This window comes from Pocillopora verrucosa, chromosome 6 (genome assembly GCF_036669915.1).
Source record: "Pocillopora verrucosa isolate sample1 chromosome 6, ASM3666991v2, whole genome shotgun sequence".
NCBI classification, from domain to species: Eukaryota; Metazoa; Cnidaria; class Anthozoa; order Scleractinia; family Pocilloporidae; genus Pocillopora; species Pocillopora verrucosa.
In genome coordinates this window covers 8,673,366-8,697,814 of record NC_089317.1, presented here as the reverse complement: position 1 = coordinate 8,697,814, position 24,449 = coordinate 8,673,366, and the positions used below count along the sequence as shown (strand labels likewise).

At 38.1% G+C, this 24,449-nt stretch overlaps 1 protein-coding gene across 5 annotated transcripts; it reads right to left on the bottom strand.

Moving 5' to 3' along the window:
* Positions 1-1,838: 1,838 nt before the first annotated feature.
* Positions 1,839-23,935, bottom strand: LOC131774923 (pancreatic secretory granule membrane major glycoprotein GP2). 5 transcript variants are annotated; one of them, XM_066169187.1, is made up of 4 exons: positions 23,877-23,935; positions 22,861-23,005; positions 22,035-22,130; positions 1,839-2,382 (listed from the first exon to the last, which is right to left on the bottom strand). In XM_066169187.1, the coding sequence occupies exons 2-4, from the start codon at positions 22,985-22,987 to the stop codon at positions 2,018-2,020; spliced, it is 588 nt and encodes a 195-aa protein (XP_066025284.1). In that variant the 5' UTR covers positions 22,988-23,005; positions 23,877-23,935; the 3' UTR covers positions 1,839-2,017. The 5 variants fall into 5 exon arrangements, with proteins under 5 accessions (XP_066025284.1, XP_066025286.1, XP_066025283.1 ...); XM_066169189.1 differs by lacking the exon at positions 22,035-22,130 and adding an exon at positions 10,051-10,113; XM_066169186.1 differs by lacking the exon at positions 1,839-2,382 and adding an exon at positions 8,252-9,359.
* Between the last annotated feature and the right edge of the window lie 514 nt (positions 23,936-24,449).

Sequence of the window (24,449 nt, the reverse complement as noted above, 5' to 3'; positions counted from 1 at the left end):
ATCTACCCACAAATCTCTTCTCTCCCTAGATTGTAAGGGGCTACAAATTGGGCATTAAGATAAAGGCAACACTTTCTCCTCTGTTCTGACTATTTATCGTAAGGTTTACATCATAATTGAGCGACATCTTTTGTGTCTGTAAAGACCATGTTGTCTATGTCGTATTTAAATTATCTTTGGTGCAAAATGTCTAAACCACTTTGGTTTTAATTTTCCTTTGTATTCTTTAGCATACTTTGAAACAAAGGACATTAAAAACTGGTTGAAAAATTTCAGCCCACAATAAATTAAAACTACAACGTAAGAATTTACTCATGTAAGGTATTAATTCCCAGTCAACAAGTAAATTTACAAGACTTCAAAGTCACTGTTTTTATCTGCCAGGCAATTTCAATTGAAAAGCTTTGCACAAGCAAACTTGATAAATTGTTCAAAGTAATAAGAAGCAGTTTCTGCCCTTGCTCGCCGCAGCAACCAGGGTCTAATTTAGTCATGCACTCGCTTCACCAGCTCTGCTTTTGTCTTCAACCTTATTCCCACGTCTCCACGAGATTTATGCCAAAATTTAAGCTCTGAGATTTTTAACTGGTCAGGTTTTCTTCCAAGAAGAGAAGCGCCAGGTATATCATTTTCCGTAAGAAATGTCGGATTGAAATGTTCGAAATACTCGCCACTACAAACGAAGAGGGACGCAACGCAATAGTATGGCCTTTCTAACCTCGTTTTCATGCAACTCCATCCAGGACGCTCGCGCTGACCGCCATGTTTTGTTTATGACGTGCGTCACAAAGTGAAACTCGTCACAGCTGGCCGGAGAGCGGATATGAATATTCAAATTGAGTTTAACAAGTGATATATACGTCGTTCGAAGATACTGCATGTTGAGCTCATGGTCATACCGAACGCGAAAGGCAAATATAAATATTTGCAATAAAAAATACAGACGAATAAGCGAACCGAGGAAGTTTTATGAGTTGGTCTGAGGATGTGGAGAGACAAATACGGTGAAATTGGATTAATTACCCATCATTGGCAGCAAGTTCATATTAGACCTGGATTGTTCTATCACAATTCCATAGAATTGGCAAAACATGACCCGAGGAGGTGGTAAGCAGATGACGCACAGGTTTATTGAAGAGAGGAAAAAAAATGTTTGTAGAACTCCGAAGTGCAAGTAGTGGCAAATTACCACACTTCATGTCCGCTCTGTGAAAAGTTCCCACTTGTTTCAAAAGTGCTCGTTTGAAGAATTTGCTATTCATATTTTTTTGTTATCGTTTGCCTTTGCTGTTATTGTTTGGCATTCACTTTCATCAAGGAAAGACACGGAAAAATTAATTTCACATTTTCAAAATTGTAGTGAGGCAGAGAATTATGGTGTTATCAAATTCATTTCTTATAGCGCAGTTTACATATATGATTTTCGTATATTTAAATTCATTGCTTCATTACTTTACGGGTTTGTTACGAGCCAAAATAATGACCAGCTCCCAGAGTTGGCTTGTTAGCTCACCGGTATGGCAGACGTCACGGGTTCAAAACCCGTACGCTTTAAAACTCATTTCTTAAGCCGCAGTTCACATATATGGTGTTCATATAGCCAATCTTATTCATTTTCCATTAAGAGAGCTGGCCTAATGACCTATAACGAGAAGACGGGCTTCTGTAAAGAGTCTCTGGACTGTTTCTTGATTTGATTTTCTGAGTTCAGCAGTGCATGGTTATTTTGATTCAGTTCTTAATGTTTGGAAAATTCTCTCAAATTTGGATTAGTTGCATTTTTCATGAGACAGTGGGTAGTTCATTCCGTATAAACCATGGAAAGAAACAGACAATAGTTTCTTGAAGTACATTTATTAGGCCTCAACTAATGGCTTTCCATGACAATTAGTATCAAGCACGAAGTTTCTCCTTTTTAAGCTGGTTATGAGCAGTTTAATAGATTCCCGATCACCCCTTTATTCTCTTTTCCTTGAAGCTACAGACTCTGGCGTCACGACGGAACTCTCTTACTTTCTTAGGCGGTACCGCAGTAGCGCAAATGGCACTGGTGCTCCCGGGGCGTTCCATCGATGTAGTAAATGTAGAAATCGCCACAATTCATCACCTGGATATCGATCGACCAGGTACAGCAATTACTCCACGAGAAACAGACCTTCCTGGTAACTTTACCCTCTTCCACTGAAGGATGGTCGCCGCTCAACCACCCAGTAGCGTGGGTACCGCACCTGGATGTTTGCGGGCAAGATGAAAGCATTTTAACCCCGGCCGCTCCTTGGAAGCGATACCAGTTCGGCTTAAGATGGTTATCGCATAAGAGTGGATTTGCGCCATGGTTAACATTCCTGCTTGCATCTGCCAGAACTTGATAGTTCTGACATTCTACAGTACGGGACAGAAACAAGCTTCCAATTAGTTCAACAAAGCTATACATACTCTGCATTATTTCATGAACAATTTTAAACTTGTCCTGTATGTTAAATGGGCATCAATGATGTACAAGTGCTATTGATGTTGTTAAGCGACCATTTTTTTAGAAGAGACTCGACCCTATCATTTCTTTTCTTACGCTTCACTAGGGAAAACGTTCACCGAAACAGTTTACAGAGAAGAAAGGAAGCCGGCACAATATAATCGTTTCTTATTTGAGGTCCTGAATACATTTACAACTGTAACTAAAAATAGCTAGCTTTTTCTCTTTTCATCAATTGTGTCTCCTTCTTTGTGTTGTTAGCTTATAGAAATTGGGACTAAATAATGTCAGCTTTTTATACGCCCAGTTTTTCGAAGGCTGACTAGACATTAAAATGTTAAAAAACAGCTTCAAGCATATAAAATTCAGACTGCTTTCGTCTTACCTGAGGGGATTGAAGCGTTTGTCGGGGCAGGTGGAGCTGGAGTACTATTTTCCAAAGCCTTAACTCTCATCAACAGCTCTTCAATCACGGAGCAGGCTATCAAAGGACGGGAAAAACTTTTAAAAACGTTAAAGAATTAATATATGAAACTTTCTTCCTCAACTTTGCCCAAACAGCTCAAAAGTGCAAAGAGAACATTATATGGCCGCCCATGGATACAATTTTTTATCTATTCATTTTGATACTATATTTCACGAGTGAGCTTCTCTCACGGGTGACACGTAAAAATAGATTCGAATCTAAAAGGAAGACATGAACTGTTTTGCTTATTATAAAAATATAGTTTTCATTAAAATCAAAGACAAATTTCAAGCACATATTAAGAGCAAATGACGCAGATAATGTATGGATGCAAACCACACCGGCTATGAAGCTACTATAACCTCCGACATAAAAATGAAATTTATAGGTTCTTATCCCAGTAATGTTGCCTTTCGTAGAAAAAGTTGAACTAAACCCTGGCACTGTTCGTGAATTTAAAAAAACCCTTCATGAAAACTAGACATTTATATATACTAGGTTTCCATGCAGGACGACATTTTTATCTTTACTTATGGACGTGAATACATAAAAGTACGTTCACTGAAAGTATGTTGGCGGATGTTATCTTTTGGAAAAGGAGATATTTTTGTATCTCATCAATATCTACATGATAACGTCTTTTTTTTTAATGATCATCACAACCTAGACGACAACGTTACCTTCAAAAGAACTCGATGCAAGTGGGGGTTGTTTTGGGTGGAAAATAGTCAACACCAACGTGGGGTATAATTGCACAATATTTCGACAGGAGTGTCGAAACGTTGGGTCTATGAATTGTAACTTCTTCGGTTACATTCATTAAATCTGCAAACCAGTGTAGCATCAAACTATGTCTGATTGTCCACCTGGTTGCCGTGTGAACTTTAATATATACAATTTTACCTTTTATTTTAATGTTTCACTTGCTTCATTTTCCTTACCTTCTTAACAAATAAAATACCCTTTTTTTTTACGGCCCTTCAAGCTTGGAGGGAAAACAAACACTATATAGTCATTTAAGCAGAGAGGGGGGCTGCTCAATCCATTTAAACATCGTAAAATTAAAAATGAAAATAAAGGAAAACGGCCGGCCCTAGAGAGATGATAGATGTTCTTACTTTAATAATCATCACAACTTAGACAACGGCGTTACCTTTAAAAGAACTCGATGAAAGTCGGGTTGTTTTGGGTGGAAAATAGTCATTACCAACATGGGGTACATTCACACAATTTTACCTCTTTTTGTTGTTTCATTTGCTTCATTTTCCTTACCTTCCTAACACATAAAATATCCTTTTTCTCTCACGGTCCTTCAAGCTTGGAGGGAAAACAAACACTTTAGAGTCATTCAAGTAGAGAAGGGGGCTGTCCAATCCATTTAAAGTTCGTCAAATTAAAAAAATTAAAAAATAAACGGCTCAAAATACTTGAGAACCGTTGTGCCACACGTTGAAATATTGTTCGAGCAACCTTAATCTCAAAATGTAAAATATAAGATCATAATGTTTCATCTGCACTTGGTAAGCTTGGAAGGAGAAAGTTCTTTTTTTTAAAGTTTATGTTTTACTCTTGCATGTTAGTGCAAGAGTCATGCTGTGAGGCAGAATGCACCCTGAAGATTTTTCTCTCCTTTTCTGAAAAATCATTCGAGTGATAAAAATTATTTTGCGAGAAATTTTGACACTGTTCCAAGAGTACATAGTTGAAATTTATTACGTTAATGATCATCACGACCAAGACGACGGCGTTACCTTCAAAAGAACCCGATGCAAGTGGGGTTTGGTTTGGCTGGAAAATAGTCAACACCAACGTGGGGTATATTTACACAATTTTACCTTTTATTCTGATGTTTCCTTTGCTTCATTTTCCTTACCTTCTTAACAAATGAAATATCCTTTTTCTTGCAGTCCTTCAAGCTTGAAACACTTAATAGTTATTTAAGCAGAGAGGGGGGCTGTTCAATCCATTTAAACATCGTAAAGTTAAAAAATTAAAAAAAAAAACGGCTCAAGATACTTCAGAACCGTGTGCCACACGCTGAAATATTGTTCGAGCAAACTAAATCTCAAAACGTAAAATATAAGAGCGTAATGTTTCATCTGCACTTGGTAAGCTTTTGATTGATTTTTCGAGTGAGAGTGGTCCTGAGCAGGGCTGCTGTAGTTAAAAGTGACTGATGCTTTGACAGCTAAAGCGCAAGTCATCATGATGACTTTCGATAAAAAACCGAAGGCTGTTGGGACGTCAATTACTGTTACCGTCAACGGCACTAAAATGGACTGCTCTCAAGCAGACGATCAAACTACTCCGTCAAATGTTACTCCAAGCTTCTAAACTTTTCATTTTCTTTTCGCTCGGCTCGGCTCGACCCTACTGGAGTGTCAAATTTAATTACGCGTTATTGCGAAAATGTTGGCTGCATCCTGGACAACAGTGTCGTATACAAAGGAACGCGATCCAGATGTAATTTGTTTTGAGGGAAAATATTAAATACTCACGATTAATTACTATTTTACCTCGTAAGGCACGAACAGGGCTTATCGGTCACAATGTTACCTATTACAGTAATTTAATCAAATTCAAAATACATTCAAAGTATTCAAAATTAATTCGTATGAAACATCTTATTAAAAAGCATCCGTTTTAAAACTATTCATTTTCTTTGTGTTCTTAATATTGTCGGCTTGCGCTTTCCATTCCCCTGGACCCCGAAAGTGAAATGGTCTTTGTCCCATTCTACATTCGACAATCTACATTGGGGGACCACAAAATTGTTACATCACATTGTGTTCTTGTTGTGAACTGCTGAACGTTTAACTATTTACACATTTGAATGCTAAAACAAAGTCATTTGATAAAATCTTCTCCGTAACATCTAACCATCTAAGAGATCTCAGCGAGATCTCTCTCGCAAGTTATTGCTATCGCTATTCTTTAGATTTAACCATCATCTATATGCGAGGTTTGAAAGATGTCTATTCAAATTGCTGAAGGCGCCTACCAAAAGCCGTTTGCGCCTGCATTTCTGGCGAATCAATCATATACCAAAGTCTTGTTGAAATTTGCAATCAACAAACGTTGTATGTCATTGCAAGGCTACTGACATGTTTACACAGGAAATTTTTTTTCAGCTCAGGATTTGAATATTCAAAGAGCTCACACGATCGATTTCTTAGAAAATGCTTCAAGCTTCTAGCCCTTAAAAACTCTCCCATCCGTCAAATGTTAATCAATGCCATTTTTCCTTTGTGAAATATCTGGGTAAAAGTGAGATCCAAATTTCGTTGTTCTCGCTAACAAATTCCACAAGACTATTAAACTTACTCTCTTATTGTCACCAGAGTTGGTGTCCTTTTCACTGAAGCTAGGTGAGTGAAACATCAGCAAAATATTTGAAGGCTAAATGGTTCCCGTGCAGGTTCTCATTGTTTGCGTCAAATCTTTTAGGGCTTGCAGAGTTCAGTTGATGTAGGAAACGGGAATTGCTTTGAACACTCTTTTGAACTCTGGATTGCCTTGCTTGACGCTTTTTTCGGAAATTATTACAGTAAATGGTTTGTACCCGGGAGTAACATGTAATAGTGTAGTTTGATCGTCCGGGTGTGTGCAGTCCTGGGAGGCACTGTTGTCGGTAGTGGTGACTAACGTTTCGACAAACTTGGCCCAGGTCATCATCAGAGTCAATTGAACAGTTGTTGTCAGTCGAACGTTCTAAGTCCGGCTCGTAAAAAACCGATTGATCAGTTTTGCCTCAATGTTGTTGACTATAAGACTCTAGTGGTGTTGGTCAGTCGTGATTGATCGGTCTCAATCCGTCGGTAAAGTTGGGTCGTTCACTGTTCGGTTCGTTTGTTAAGAAATTATTAATCGTCGTTCTTAGATCTTGCTCGTTCGATTTTTCTTGGGAATAGGGGTAGCTTCATTCTTGGAATACAAGTTACGATGTTAGCTTTGGTAGGATTTTGTTCGCTCAAGCCGATGTACCGTTTGTTTTGGCAAAAAACAAACAAACAAACAAACAAGTAAAAAATGAAATCGGAAAATTTATGCCCCTCCGCACCCTCTTTAGAATCCTGGCTAGCCCAGGAACAGGAAAATTTCAGTAGGAGATATATGAAGGGGTTCAATCTACCCTTTACTTTCTTGAAAGAATCCAATCTGGTATAAGTTCGTTCGAGAGTAACGACATGCTCTTGATTAATCACACTGGACTTAACTTGCATGTATGCCCTTGAGCATTTCAAATTGGTTATAAGGGTCTGAGAGGCAAAACGAAATATTACCTATGGCTAAACTACAGGCAAAAGTATGGAAAATAATGCTTAATAATGATATCAGCCCTACCGGGCTCTTCGGAGTTAGATCAGTGTAATTATTGCCATGAGCAATATCCCCAGGCAATTCTAAATCGTTGCGTGACACACTAATTTCAACATGTTGGCCACCGTGCAGCGTTCATGCAACTTTTTTTAATTCAGAGCCGATAATAACACATTACAAATTGCTCCATAAAATTTGCCACGTACATCGCAAAGATACGCTCACCTCGACTAAACATATGGCCAAGAAAATTTTCTTATGCATCAAGGTGTAAAATCCTAAAGGGTTGGATAAACATGACGATTGCTGTATAAATAAAACACGATACGTTCGCTTCCGCGGGAAGATATTTTTATATTATGGCGTACACTGATGTTATTTCGTTGTTGAAGTTTTATTTTAATGTACATCGACGACCATAAAGGACAAACAAATATGACTCCCCTCACTTAGTGCCGCGAATGCAGTTCATATATATTTTTAATGCACTGTAGGATTCGATCAAAACCGATAACCGCATGCAAAACTGTCAAAATCGATACATTTTCACATCCCAGTTATTAAGACCCTGATCGATCCGACACAGTGGTGACAAGTGGAGCATACAGAGTAAACTAAACTAATTTTGTTACAGGATTTATGAATGCCATGGCATTCGTATCTTTTAGTATCTGCTTAAATTAAGAGCTGCTCTCTCGAGGACCTCGAGCGTGGTCTCTGCGGACCCCAAAAATACCTTAGCGGGGGGGAGGTAATTCTACACGTAGGCTACCTGGGGATCTCTGCGATATTTCAATTGGTTTGTCACGCATTCGTCTCGATAACATTTGCGTTTAGCTGCTAGATCAGTGGAGGCGCGTAATCACCGCTCAGATCGAAGAAAAACCGGAACCTAAATAGGTCAAATTGGAGAAACCGAAAACTGTATTGGATATCAAATCCGAAAACCCGGAAAATCCGTAAACCGCAATGAACACCAAAACCGTGAAAGCGAAGTTTTTTGGCACAAAAACCGAAAAACCAATCTATAAAATAGCCAAAAAAGAGAAACCGAAAATCCCAATGCCTCCCTCAGCAAGTTCATATTGGCCCTGGATTGTTCTATCGCAATTCATGTACCGCTCAGTGTAAAGTTCTCACTTGTTTCAAAAGTGCCTGTTTGAAGAATTGACTTATGCTATTCATAATTTATTGTTATCGTTTGCCTTTGTTGTTATTGTTCGGTATTAACCTTCATCAAGGAAAGACACGGAGAAATTAATTTAAGATTTCAAAATTGTAGTGGGGCGGGAAATTGTGGTGTTATCAAATTCATTTCTTAAACCGCAGGACACATATCTGATTTTCGTGGCCCAATGACCCATAATGAAAAGATAGGCTTTTATATAGAGTCTCTGGACTATTTCCTGATTTGATTTTCTGAGTTCAGCAATTCATGGTCATTTTGATTCCGTTCTTAATATTTATAAAATTCTCTCAAATTTGGATTACTTGCATTCTTCATGAGACCGTGTTTAGTTCGTAATATGTGAACGTTGTAAAGAAACGGACAACAGTTTCTTGAAGTACATTTATTAGGCTTCAATTGATGACTTTCCAAGGCTATTAGTATCAAGCACGAAGCTTCTCCTTTTTGAGCTAGTGATAAACAATTGAATAGATTCCCGATCATCACTTTATTCCCTTTTGCTTGAAGCCGCAGACCCCCACGTCACGACGGAACTCTCTTACTTTCTTAGGCGGTACCACAATAGCGCAAATGGAACTGGTGCTCCCGGGGCGTTCCATCGATGTAGTAAATGTAGAAATCGCCACAATTCATCACCTTGATATCGATCGACCAGGTACAGCAATTACTCCACGAGAAACAGACCTTCCTGGTGACTTTACCCTCTTCCACTGAGGGATGGTCGCCGCTCAACCACCCAGTAGCGTGGGTACCGCACCTGGATGTTTGCGGGCAAGATGAAAGCATTTTGACTCCAGCCGCTCCTTGGAAGCGATACCAGTTCGGCGTGAGATGGTTATCGCATAAGAGTGGATTTGCACCATGATTAACATTCCTGCTTGCATCTGCCAGAACTTGATAGTTCTGACATTCTACAGTACGGGACAGAAACAAGCTTCCAATTAGTTCAACAAAGCTATACGTACTCTGCATTATTTCATGAACAGTTTTAAACTTGTCCTGTATGTTAAATAGGCGTCAACGGCGTACAAGTGCTATTGTTGTTGTCAAGCGACCATTTTCTAGAAGAGACCCGACCCCATCATTTCTTTTCTTACGCTTCACTAGGAAAAACGTTCACCGAAACAGTTTACAGAGAAGAAAGGAAGCCGACACAATATAATCGTTTCTTATTTGAGGTCCTGAATACATTTATAACTGTAACTAGCAATAGCTAGCTTTTTCTCTTTTCATCAATTGTGTCTCCTTCTTTGTGTTGTTAGCTTATAGAAATTGGGACTAAATCATGTCAGCTGTTTATACACCCAGTTGTTCGAAGGCTGATTAGCGCTAACCTAGGGGTAAATTTTGATCCCAGTTTCTTTATTCCTTTATTCAAAGACAACTTACTCTATTCTTTTGGAGAATTCAATCAACCAATTGTAGATAAAAAGAATAATGCTGAGTTTTCTTTTAAAGCTTTCAGATCCTAAATCTGATTTTACACAAACCCTGGGTTATCTTAACCCAGCTTTGAACAACCCAGTGCAGAATGCTAATTTCTGAGATTAAAATGTTAAAAAAAGCTTCAAGGAAGTAAAATTCAGACTGCTTTCGTCTTACCTGGTGGAGTCCTATTTTCCAAAGCTTTAACTCTCACCAACAGCTCTTCAATCACGGAGCAGGCTATCAAAGGACAGGAAAAACTTTTAAAAACGTTAATATACGAAACTTTCTTCCTCAACTTTACCCAAACAGCTCAAAAGTGCAAAGAGAACATTACATGGCCGCCCATGCATACAATCTTTTATCTCCTAGTGTTGATACTATCTTTCACGAGTGAGCTTCTCTCACGGATGACACGTAAAGATAGACTCGAATCTAAAAGGAAGACATGTACTGTTCTGTTTATTATAAAAATATAACTTTCATTAAAATCAAAGACAAATTGCAAGCACATATTAAGAGCAAATGACGCAGATAATGTATGCATGTAAACCACACGGGCTATGAAGCTACTTCAACCTCGGACATAAAAATGAAATTTATAGGTTCTTATCCCAGGAATGTTGCCTCTCGTAACAAAAGTTGAACTAAACCCTGGCATTTTTCGTGAATTAAAAAAAAACCCTTCGTGAAAACTAGACAGTTATTTAGATAAACTAGGTTTCCATGCAGGACGACATTTTTATCTTTACATATGGACGTATATACATATAAGTACGCTCACTGAAAGTACGTTGGCGGATGTTATCTTTAGTTCATTACAATTCGAATATGAATTCGCAGAGTATAAACAAGGTAAAGGAGCGATGCTTACGGAAGCAGCGGGAACAATGTGAATCTGCTAGTCAATATGAGATCGTCTCCAAGTAAACACAAATTTACGACTTTTCCTTGAGCTTTCTTAAGATCACAACTCATTACTATAATTCATTAAACAGAAACGAACGAAACAGATTATGAATTTCTACAAAAATGGAAGCAGATTGTGACTAACGAGAAAAGCGAGAAAAGTAATTGACGGATCAAAAGCGGAGCTTGTGTTGGTTGTATAATTTGGATTCGGGCGAACTATGCATCTAGTACTAAGTATTTCGACACGATAGACAATTTTGCACATTTTCAGTGTTTGATAATTTGCCGCCATGACGGCATATCGTTAGCATCCAGCGGAATTTGCGGTCCCAATCATTCCAAACCGCAATAAAATATGCCTCCAAATAACGCGACGCCGTAGACCACTTGCACCATTTATGATATCTGAAAACTTTTTCTTTCTTCAGCGCACATAGATTGATCTCTTCGGTGTATTTCTTTAGGTCAAGGATGCTGTAAGAAGCATGTTGCCTAAAAACTGGAGATGCGAACTTACCTGGGATGTTGTAAAGAACACAGCGTCTATCAACAGGACAAGAAAGATTGTGTGCCCAAACGAATTCGACTATATTTATGGTTAGCTGTTCAGGTCATGATCAATTAAAGCAGCCAATTACATTGAAATGTCCATATTTACACATTCAATTTTACCTTTTATTTTGATGTTCATTTGATTCGTTTTCCTTACCTTCTGAACAAATCCTTTTTTCACGGTTCTTCAAGCTTGGAGGGTAAACAAACAATGTATAGTCATTTAAGCAGAGAAGGGGGCTTCTCAATCCATTTAAACATCGTAAAATTAAAAAATTAGAAAAACGGAAAACGGGCAGCCCTAGAGAGATGATAGATGTTCTTACTTTGATGATCATCACAACCTAGACGACAACGTTACCTTCAAAAGAACTCGATGCAAGTGAGTGTTGTTTTGGTTCTAAAATAGTCAACACCCATGTGTGGTATATTTACAGAATTTTACCTTTTATTTTGTTTCATTTGCTTCATTTTCCTTATCTTCTTAACAAATAAAATGCTCTTTTTTCTTGCGGTCCTTCAAGCTTGGATGGAAAACAAACACCTTAGAGTCATTTAAGCAGAGAGGGGGGCTGTTCAATCCATTTAAACATCGTAAAATTATAAAATTTAAAAAAAAAAACGGCTCAAGATACTTGAGAACCGTGTGCCACACGTTGAAATATTGTTCGAGCGCACTTAATCTCAAAACGTAAAATATAAGAGCATAATGTTTCATCTGCACCTGGTAAGCTTTTGATTGATTTTCCGATTGAGAGCGGTCCTGAGCAGGGCTGCTGTAGTTAAAAGTGACTGATGTTTTGACAACTAAAGCGCTAGTCATCATGATGACTTTCAATGAAAAACCGAAGGCTGTTGGGACGTCAATTACTGTCACCGTCAACAGCACTACAATGGACTGCTCTCAAGTAGACGATCAAACTACTCCGTCAAATGTTACTCCAAGCTTCTAAACGTTTTCGCTCGGCTCGACCCTGCTGGAGTGACTAACTTAATGTTTACTCGCAGTTATAGATCTGAGCCCAGTTGTTCAAAGAGTGAATAACGCTACATAACGGATAAATTACTATCCAGTGGATAAATATTAGAAAAACGTACTACGCTATCCACCAGGTAGCGATTTATCCGGTGGATAGCGTTCTCTAACCCTTGAACAACTGTCATTAGCTCTGACTTAGGGCTAACGCTCGAACCGTCAGCTTTGAAACTCTTTACGGTGGCCAGTGTATATTATCAACTCAGTTGATAATACAAAAAAAAAAAGAAAAGAACCATTGCCTTGCGCCGGACATTGTCTTCTAAGTATGCCTTTTTTTTTCCTTTATCTCTGTCTGGCATAATTTCGTTCGCCTTGTTTGGATAGGAGGGAGGTCAAGAGGTCTCCCAAAAGTGGTCGCATATCATTAAACACTTCTCTTCAGGTTCAAAACTAATTGCGGATTTCCGGAGGGAGCTCAGATTACATTAATTTCCTTACGGGAAATTGAAAGTTGTTATTTTTTGTTATGCAAGTTACTCAACAAAGGAAATCCACAAGAATCAGGGGAAAATTGTAAAACTGAGATTTTCAACTATTTTGAAACGTTCTTTTATCGAAAGATTGGCAAGGAACTTCATTGACAACAAAAAATGACCGTACGGAAAATTTATGCCCTCCCCCCCTCTTTAGAATCCTGGCTAGCCTAGGAACAGGAAAATTTCAGTAAGAGATATATGAGAGGGTTCAATCTACCCTTTATTTTCTTGAAAGAATCCAACCAAGTGTAAGTTTTCTCGAGAGTAACGACATGCTACATTTAATCACATCGAACGTAACTTGCTTGCATGCCCTCGAGTATTTCAAAACAATGAGGGGGGGGGTAGTTTCTCAAGAAAATGTGGTGCTTTATTTGAATCGATTCAAGCTTTGAATTTAGATATAAAATACGTTGGAATTAAATATAAATTGATTTTTCTCTTTGTCAAAAACCCTTCAGATCAAGTGACAGATCCTCTGTGGTTTGAGAAAACATACTACTATTACTAAAACTCCAATTTTTTTCGCTATATTTTTCACTGCCATATATTTAGCATACTTAGAATGAATCTTGAATGGTTTTACTCATTTTGTCGCCTGTAAGACCACCTTTACGCGTTAGGAGAATATGAATATTCCAATGAACGAAAAAAAAGGAAGGGTTAAAAACAGGGTCTATGTCTTGAAATCATGCAATAAACGCGTTGTCCTGAATTAAGGCTTGAAAATTGGTTGCTATTTCTCTGTTAGAAAGACATGTAAGGATCAAAGCTTATCGTGTGCGGATCATCTGCCTCCAAAACCATAAACATCTGAGCTAATTTAACTTTGAAATGTGTAAATACGTGTTATCCTCTACGACGTTTAATGATTGCTCTTGATTTTTTCCTCAGGAATTATATAGTGACCCGCAGATGTGATTGCTGAGGTTTGTTTCTCTAGATTATTATAAAGGTGGTTTACTAATAAACGTGAGTTGGTGCGTTTTCGACAAATTACAACATTTGCAAGATACAACGATATTTCTGAGGTGCCTTGTGCATGTGATCCATAGAGACTAAGTTCACTGGCAAACCTGATTTGGTGACACAGCGCAGTAACTGAATAACATTTTGATGCGGTTCAAGCTTCCTCATCATGTTCAGTTCAGCGAGGAGGTCCTGTCTGTTTTCGTTGGTTGGATTTTCTACCATAGATCAATATAAACAATGGGTTTTTATGAATGGTTTGGGTACTAGAAAAAAACTCTAATGTTTTGAAACGTTATCGTCGAAATGTAAAATCAAACGAAACAGCAATTCACGTCCCCAAATTTCTTCTTCCATTCTTAATCAAGTTTACTGTGAATTAGCTCGAAGGAAGAATTTCACACTCAAGCTATCTGACAAACCTAAACAAACCTTTTATCATTTTGATAGCCACAACCACGTCTTTCTTGTTGTCATTTATTCCCTTTGCCATTCCTCGAGCAACTTTACCAAAAGCTCCCCTGCCAATCACCTTCACAAACACGAGTTTCTCTCTGGGTTATTCCCAGTCCTTTTCGGTCGGGTAGGGAAGTATAGGAGGAATCACTATGTATTCTTAGCAGATCACTTCGTCAGAGGAACTAATTGGATCAGAAGTTCTTCCTGCGTCTGCGTCTACGTTTGCGTACATGTAATTTTGAGACAGTGGGTTATGTACAGAGAAAGTACAACACACCAAGACTTAGTCTGCTCATCGTTTATAGCTTGAGAGGAGGTGTGGGGGGAGGGGGGGGGGTGAGGACGGAGGATTTTGGCTCGTCGTAATAACACTTAGCCACTCCTCTTTCGTATGCCAATGATTCTCCCTGATTGGTAGTCAATGAAACATAGTCCTACTACCGGCAAAAATTTCTATAAGAGATAACTGTCCCCCACCATCCCCTCCGTTCCCCTTGAAAACCAGGGCCCTTCGACACCATCTATTTTCGTGGCGAGAAAAACGAAAGTCTTTCCATTAATTCAAATACAAGTATAATTTGCAATGAAAATTGTTTAGAGGAACGTGCTTGATATCATCCTGTGAACTTTCTTAGGGGACATCCTCCCGAAAAAAAAGATAAATCTTATCCTATTCTTACCATTTCAACCATATTCGTATCCAGTCTAGCTCTTTCATTTTTGCTAGAAGAAAAGAAAAGAGATAACAACATACTTGTCATCGTATTCCTGCTAACAACATAGTCTATCAAGTCAATCAGAGTGGTTGAAACGGAACAGAAATGCGACTAAAATAAGATTGTAAATACTGAATTAGAGTGACCAGAGGCGTGCTGAATATCAGGAGAAGTAAACAAGCTTATCATGTTTTGAATGACAGTTTAAGACAGAGGTCACCAAATTAAAATTGTCGGCAAACTTGCGAATGGAAGATGGGACACTACCGACGGTGAGAAAACCGACACAGGTGTAATACTTACTTCCTTTTGGTAAGAGCCATTGTTGAGAAACAACAATAAGATAAAGATTGTCAGTTCATTTAAATCATTAACCTTTTCCTTGTAAGTCATCATTTGTCAGTCTTAAGATATATGTTGCATTGCATATATATCGAATAGGGTAGGGACAGATCAAACCCCCATGAAAGAAATGGGAAACAGCTTTATCAACAATCTTAAGCCACCCAACACCCTTTTCCTCCAAATCCAAAATCCAAACCATTGACCTACTTTAGCCAAACGGTTTTAATGGTTTTTACGAGGGAAGGTGTACGAGCTCACCTCTTTTTTTACGCGTGAGGAAAAAGTAGACATCAACTATTATAATTAGGATCAGGACGATGGCAACAAAGGCCAGATATACTGGATGCGTATTAATCATGTTGTCATCAGCAGTACCATCAGCTGTGGGGGATACGTCTGTAATGGGTCTCGCTTAAGAGATGAACAGACCGACATAGCATGGATTAGTTGTGATCGATATGAGATGACGTTGATGTTGAAAGAACACATGCATGTTACAATTTCTATCAGTGCTCTATCATATGAGGAGAACAACATTGTTAAAGGAAAAAAAGGCATAATCTAACTATATTAGTTTTTCCTTCTTTTAAATGTTTCTTAGCCTTCAGTTAATCATGCATAAGCCACAATTGGCCAAGTCGGAAGTTAGAAAACTTCAACGAAGAACTTTGTTCCGAATGATAAATCAAGTTTGAGCAAAGTGCTATTTTCCATAGAGGGAGATGAATTGAGAGAAAAAACGACCTGATTCATAAACGAGCGAAATTACTCAGTGGACTAAAATCTGTAACTGCACGCTTAATTAGCATGTCATGTGGATACCATGCACATGAGTATAGACGACAATACGATACCAATAACACTAATTAGGCTCAATAGATGTAAATGTAGACTACTTGAAGTATTTTGTAACAGTGGCTCGACGGAAAGCGAGGACGGGAATGATGCAACACTATGAGTAATTAATCTGCGTCGTTCAGCCCAGTGTCTTATCGGCATGGACTTAGCTTAGCTTAATGAGAAAAACAATCATCTACCTGATACTTCAAGTATTGTGGAATTTGAAATGGTTGCGTCTCCAAACGTCAACTTACAACCTTATCGCCCGGTCTCATCCACCTTAACGTCAATAAAAGAAAGAGAGGCTTTGCTCGTCACATACACGCGGCCTTTGTAATTCGATGATAAATACTCCACTGGCTTATTCCCATGCTGTTGAGCTATGATGGTTTCCAAGGTACCTTCCGAGGTCATAGTCCCCCACTGAGCAAGACTCAGTGTGTGAAAGCCAGAATGATGGTCCCAATGTAGTGTGATGTTATCGCCATCTTGAGCTTGAATCGGACTGACTGGGGTCAGTACAAACTTGCGCTTCTAAAGAATAGAGAATCAATCCTTGAGACATTCCACTTTTAAAGTAGTTATTCAGTATACGTTATAACTGGAAATTGAACGATCTATTTAGGTCAGAGAGAGGGGTAGGAATTCACTCAGCGACTGTTTGGTGCTAACTGGTGATATTGCATGAGTTTTTGTCGAGTTAATTTTATTCCTCTAAGTTTTCTAAGAAGTATATCTCACGGCATATGCAGCTAATCCGATTTATCGACAACAAAACCTTTCTTGGTTTACATCAAATGGGAATTGTAAACCAGATATGGGCAGTGTGTGCATTCTGTTCTAATGCACAACCTAACATAATATCAATGTGAATATCACATTCATGTGAGGTATGAATGAATTACTTAACCCATAATCTACCCACAAATCTCTTCTCTCCCTAGATTGTAAGGGGCTACAAATTGGGCATTAAGATAAAGGCAACATTTTCTCCTCTGTTCTGACTATTTATCGTAAGGTTTACATCATAATTGAGCGACATCTTTTGTGTCTGTAAAGACCATGTTGTCTATGTCGTGTTTAAATTATCTTTGGTGCAAAATGTTTAAACCAGTTTGGTTTTAATTTTCCTTTGTATTCTTTAGCATACTTTGAAACAAAGGACATTAAAAATCAAACTGGTTGGAAAAATTTCAACCCACAACAAATTAAAACTACAACGTAAGAATTTACTCATGTAAGGTATTAATTCCCAGTCAGCAAGTAAATTTACAAGACTTCAAAGTCACTGTTGTAATCTGCCAGACAATTTCAATTGAAAAGCTTTGTACAAGCAAACTAAATAAATTATTCAAAGTAATGAGAAGCAGTTTCTGCCCTTGCTCGCCCCAGAAACCAGGGTCTTATGTAGTCATGCACTCGCTTCGCCAGCTCTGCTTTTGTCTTCAACCTTATTCCCTCGTCTCCACGATATTTATGCCAAAATTTAAGCTCTGAGATTTTTAACTGGTCAGGTTTTCTTCCAAGAAGAGAAGCGCCAGGTATATCGTTTTCCGTAAGAAATGTCGGATTTGAAATGTTCGAAATACTCGCCACTGCAAACGAAGAGGGACGCAACGCAAAAGTATGGCCTTTCTAACCTCGTTTTCATGCAACTCCATCCAGGACGCTCGCGCTGACCGCCATAATGAAAGTCGTGTATAACGTGGCCAAGTATTTTGTTTTGTTTATGACGTGAGTCACAAAGTGAAACTCGTCACGGCTGGGCGGAGAGCGGATATGAATATTCAAATTGAGTTTAACGATATACGTCGTTCAAAGATACGGCATGTTGAGCTCATGGTCATCCCGAACGCGAAAGGCAAATATAAATATTTGCAATAAAAAATATAGATGAATAAGCGAACCGAGGAAGTTTTATGAGGATGTGGAGAGAGACAAATACGGTGAGATTAGATTAATTACCCATCATTGACAGCAAGTTCATATTAGACCTGGATTGTTCTATCACAATTCCATAGAATTGGCAAAACATGACCCGAGGAGGTGGTTTTTCGGTAAGCAGATGACGCACAGGTTTATTGAAGAGGGGAAAAAAAATGTTTGAAGTTATTTTTATGTATTTATATCGCCGGTGTAGAACTCCGAAGTGCAAGTAGTGGCAAATTACCACACTTCATGTCCGCTCTGTGAAAAGTTCTCACTTGTTTCAAAAGTGCTCGTTTGAAGAATTTACTTATGCTATTCATAATTTATTGTTATCGTTTGCCTTTGTTGTTATTGTTTGGTACTCACTTTCATCAAGGAAAGACACGGAAAAATTAATTTAACATTTTCAAAATTGTCGGAAAAAAAGGCGGAAAATTATGGTGTTCGACGGGCTTCTGTAAAGAGTCTCTGGACTGTTTCTTGATTTGATTTTCTGAGTTCAGCAGTGCATGGTTATTTTGATTCAGTTCTTAATGTTCGGAAAATTCTCTCAAATTTGGATTACTTTTTTTTTTAATTTTTTAATTTTTTTAAACAATTTTATTTACAAGACGATAACTTACACTACTTACAGCATTAATTACACTCACATTGTACTTGCTACTAACACTACTGATACTTATACTTACACAAATTATGCATATACTACATTACGATACATGTATTACAATACTATTAACATTAATTTAATTTACGGTTGGCAAAGTTCTTTTCAATTAGAAGACAATCACAAGTAAACATACAGGTCTCAAAAATGAAGTTAAGTATAAGTCTAATCTAAAAACAACAGCAGTGTGAAAAATTAAAGTAAAAAAGCCCACGTGCGATAAAATTTCGGAAGTTCTTTTTTTGCGGTCGCGATCTCTTTTAGGATTTCAAGTTTTCCCGTGATGAACAGTAGGAAGATTTGAAAATCTAAGATGTCTCCGCAAAGGCTTGTGCAGAAAATGTGATATTTGGCTAACAATAGGCAATAATTTAGGACTTGCCAATGCTTTGTCCTATAATGCCAGCCATAGAGTATATGACTTGTGGATAACGTTATTGTTTCATTTGTTTTTTGGTGCCACCAGTCTTGAAACAGAATCCAGAAGTCGAGTATTAGTGTGCAGTTTATTAATAGGTGATGCAACGTTTGTTTTTCTGTATTGCATAGGTTGCATAAGGGGCTCTCTGAAATGCCGTCTCGGTAAAGAGTGGCGCGAGTTGGAAGCACGTTATGAATCACTTTATACTAAACATTATTATTTTAACTTCGTTTGTTACTTTAAATGGCATAAGATAAACGTTCTTGATGGTAGTTTTTGTAAATCCGTGGCGTAGAATTTTGGTTTCGGCAGTGGGAGGAACAAAGACGGTGTTTAAAAGAGAAGAGTAAATAGAACTGGTTCTTAGGCTGTTTACAGTAGTGCGTGTGTGACGTTTGGAATAGGGTTTGTAAGAATAGCTTTCCAGTCTTTTGGGATTGCATTGACCAAGCCATAGTATGTGGTGAAAGGCACATTTAAATTAAATTTTGCGACAAATTCATGCCACTTCAAAAATTTCTGATTTTGGTTTAAAATGTCGCTTATATTAGTAATACCGGCGTCATACCAAGTTTGGTAAAAGACAGGTTTTTTTCCTATAAGAATTTTTCTGTTATTCCACATTATTTCGTTTTTAGGATTTATTTTGTAATCGGTGCCCGTTGAGATTTTAAACTCGCACCAATAATCTAACACTTTTTTGTAAAATGCATGAAGCTTATCATCGAGGTCTAGTGTGCTTGGTGTAAAGTTGCATTTTGTTAGAAAAGCAAGACCACCATGTTTGTGTAAGAGCTGGTTAGGAATAATTTTCCAGGAGGCTTGTGAGTCATCTTGAATTCTGTTGACCCAAGCTATTTTGAGTGCTTTTTCCATGATATTGAAATCGCACATTTTCAAACCGCCATCTTTCTTTTCTCCAATTATGGTGTTTCTTTTTATTTTAGGGGGTTTTCCTGCCCAAATAAAGTTGAAAGTTAGCTTATTTATTTCTTGGATATAGTGATCTGGAACAGGGAGCACGGAGGCTGAGTAAATTAACTTAGATATCCCAAGTGTTTTAACTATGTTTATCTTTCCATAAAGAGTTAGATTTCTCCGTTGCCAAGTGATTAGCGTTTTCTCAAGATTACGTATTTTTTTCACCGAAGTTCAGTCTATTAGCACTTTCTTGGTTATGAGAAAAATAGACACCAAGGGCATTGACAGGTTATTTTGGCCATTTAAAAACCAAAGGGTTCATCTGTTCTGTCTTTCCATTCGCCTAACCACATTGCTTCGGTTTTAGTTGTGTTTATTTCTAGGCCAGAAAGTTCTTTAAACTCATTTAAAACCTTCAATAGACTCACGACGGAATCGAGGTCACGAACAAATACTGTTGTGTCGTCGGCATATTGACTTATTTTAAGCTCATACTTGTTGACTTGGATACCTTTAATAGTAGGATCATTTTTTATGGCTTTAGAGAGGAGTTCTATGCCGAGAACGAAGAGAACGCCAGACAAAGGGCAACCTTGCCTGACTCCCCGCTGTAATTTGGATTACTTGCATTCTTCATGAGACAGTGGGTAGTTCATCCCGTCATAAACGATGGAAAGAAACGGACAATAGTTTCTTGAAGTATATTTATTAGGCCTCAACTAATGACTTTTCATGACAATTAGTATCAAGCACGAAGTTTCTCCTTTTTAAGCTGGTTATGAGCAGTTTAATAGATTCCCGATCACCCCTTTATTCCCTTTTGCTTGAAGCCACAGACTCTGGCGTCATGACGGAACTCTCTCACTTTCTTAGTCGGTACCGCAGTAGCGCAAATGGCACTGGTGCTCCCGGGGCGTTCCATCGATGTAGTAAATATAGAAATCGCCACAATTCATCACCTGGATATCGATCGACCAGGTACAGCAATTACTCCACGAGAAGCAGACCTTCCTGGTGACTTTACCCTCTTCCACTGAAGGATGGTCGCCGCTCAACCACCCTGTAGCGTGGGTACCGCACCTAGATGTTTTCGGGCAAGATGAAAGCATTTTAACCCCGGCCGCTCCTTGGAAGCGATACCAGTTCGGCGTGAGATGGTTATCGCATAAGAGTGGATTTGCGCCATGGTTAACATTCCTGCTTGCATCTGCCAGAACTTGATAGTTTTGACATTCTACAGTACGGGACAGAAACAAGCTTCCAATTAGTACAACAAAGCTATACATACTCTGCATTATTTCATGAACAATTTTAGACTTGTCCTGTATGTTAAATGGGCATCAACGATGTACAAGTGCTATTGATGTTGTTAAGCGACCATTTTTTAGAAGAGACTCGACCCTATCATTTATTTTCTTACGCTTCACTAGGAAAAACGTTCACCGAAACAGTTTACAGAGAAGAAAGGAAGCCGGCAAAATATAATCGTTTCCTACTTGAGGTCCTAAATACATTTACAGCTGTAACTAACAATAGCTAGCTTTTTCTCTTTTTATCAATTGTGTCTCCTTCTTTGTGTTGTTAGCTCATAGAAATTGGGACTAAATCATGTCAGCTGTTTATACACCCAGTTGTTCGAAGGCTGATTAGCGCTAACATAGGGGTAAATTTTGACCCGAGTTTCTTTATTCCTTTGTTCAAAGACAACTTACTCTATTCTTTTGGAGCATCCAATCAACCAATTGTAGATAAAAAGAATAATGCTAAGTTTTCTTTAAAAGCTTTCAGATCTTAAATCTAATTTTACACTAACCCTGGGTTATCTTAACCCAGCCTTGAACAACCCGGTCCAGAATGACATTAAAATGTTAAAAAAAGCTTCAAGGAAATAAAATTCAGACTGCTTTCGTCTTACCCGATGGCATTGGAGCTTTTGTCGGGGGAGGTGGAGCTGGAGTACTATTTTCCAAAGCTTTAACTCTCACCAACAGCTCTTCAATCACGGAGCAGGCTATCAAAGGACGGGAAAAACTTTTAAAAACGTTTAAGAGTTGATATACGAAACTTTCTTCCTCAACTTCACCCAAACAGCTCAAAAGTGCAAAGAGAAAATTACATGGCCGCCCATGGATACAATTTTTTATCTATTCATTTTGATACTATATTTCACGAGTGAGCTTCTCTCACGGGTGACGCGTAAAGATACATTCGAATCTTAAAGGAAGACATGTACTGTTCGGTTTATTATAAAAATATAATTTTCATTAAAATCAAAGACTAATTTCAAGCACATATTAAGAGCAAATAACGCAGATAATGTATGCATGTAAACCACATTGGCTATGAAGCTACTATAACCTCCGACATAAAAATGAAATTTATAGCCTCTTATCCCAAGAATGTTGCCTCTCGTAGAAAAAGTTGAACTAAACCCTGGCATTGTTCGTGAATTTTAAAAAACCCTTCGTGAAAACAAGACAGTTATTTAGATATACTAGGTTTCCATGCAGGACGATATTTTTATCTTTACATATGGACGTGAATACATAAAAGTACGTTCACTGAAAGTACGTTGGCGGATGTTATCTTTTGGAAAAAGGAGATATTTTTGTTTCTCATCAATATCTACATGATAAAGTACTCTGTGATAGATATTTCATCACCATCACATTGAATATGATAGATCAAGATTTGTTAGTATTATAAACATTCCACAACTTTCTACAAGTTTTAAATGTTACGTTGGCACTCTTCCAATGCTTTCACCCTGGCTTGCAGCTGTTTCAGTTTCTTTCCTCCACCCACGACAGGTTTGCTTCCTTCTATTAAAATGAACACAAGCAGCGAGGCAAAAAAAGTGGATCTCATTTTGGACTGGACTTTAATCTGTGGAGTAGATACATTAAGTCTCAAGAACATTTTTATTCCCATGTCAGCCTCTCTTCCGATTTATTTTCTTTCACACCCTTTCTCGTTGAGGAAAAAAAGAGAAAAAAAAAGCAACGAAAACATTTATGGGTACGTAATGACACATTTGGTATTTACTCCAAAAAAGGTTCTCTCATCGTCGACCAAAGTTCTGAATTGATAAGGTTCGCACCTCATATACTAAAATCATTTAATTTTTTGCTCGCTGTTCATTACAACTCGAATACGAATTCGCAGAGTATAAACGAGGTGAAGGAGCGGTGCTTACGGAAGCAGCGGAAACAATGTGAATCTGCAACTTTCCAGTAAATATGGGATCGTCTCCAAGTAAACAAAAATTTATAACTTTTCCTTGAGCTTTCTTAAGATCACAACTCCTTACTATAATTCATTAATAAAGAAACGAACGAAACCGATTATGAATTTCTACAAAATGGAGGCAGATCGTGACGAACGAGAGAAACGAGAAAAGTAATTTTCGGATCAAAAGGGGAGCTTGTGTCGGTTGTATTAGTTGGATTCGGGCGAACTACGCATCCAGTACCAATTATTTCGACACGGTAGACAATTTTGTTCATTTTCAGTTTTTGATAATTTGCCGCCATAACGGCACATCGTTAGCATCCAGCAGAGTTTGCGGTCATGATCATTCCGAACCGCAATAAAATATGCCTCCAAATAACGCGACGCCGTAGACCACTTGCACCATTTATGATATCTGAAAACTTTTTCTTTTTTCAGTGCACATAAATTGATCTCTTCAGTATATTTTTTAGTTCAAGGAAGCTGTAAGAAGCATGTTGCCTAAAAACTGGAGATGCGAACTTACCTGGGATGTTGTAAAGAACACAGTGTCTATCAACAGGATTAGAAAGATTGTGTGCCCAAACGAATTCGACTACATATATTGTAGCTGTTCAGGTCATGAACAATTAAAGTAGCCAATTACACTGAAATGTCTACATTTGATGATAGACGTCTTTGTTTTAATGATCATCACAACCTAGACGACAACGTTACCTTCAAAAGAACTCGATGCAAGTGGGTGTTGTTTTGGGTGGAAAATAGTCAACGCCAACGTGGCCGGGGTATATTTACACAATTTTACCTCTTTTTGATGTTTCACTTGCTTCATCTTCCTTACCTCCCTAACACATAAAATATCCTTTTTCTCTTACGGTCCTTCAAGCTTGAAGGGAAAACAAACAATTTAGAGTCATTTAAGCAGAGAATGGGGTTGTTCAATCCATTTAAAGTTCGTTAAGTTAAAAATTAAAAAATAAACGGCTAAAGATACTTGAGAACCGTTGTGCCACACGTTGAAATATTGTTCGAGCACACTTAATCTCAAAATGCAAAATAAAAGATCATAATGTTTCATCTGCACTTGGTAAGCTTCGAA

What these genes read in the sequence shown, in the direction of transcription:
- LOC131774923 (XM_066169187.1), bottom strand. Translation starts at nt 22,987, where the DNA reads ATGAGATCCACTTTTTTTGCCTCGCTGCTTGTGTTCATTTTAATAGAA. An exon ending in AGCATTGGAAGAGTGCCAAC is followed by an intron (nt 22,131 to 22,860) that starts GTAACATTTAAA and finishes GTCCTTTGATAG; the next exon opens with CCTGCTCCGTGATTGAAGAG. An exon ending in AAAAGCTCCAATGCCATCGG is followed by an intron (nt 2,383 to 22,034) that starts GTAAGACGAAAG and finishes CCCGTACTGTAG; the next exon opens with AATGTCAGAACTATCAAGTT.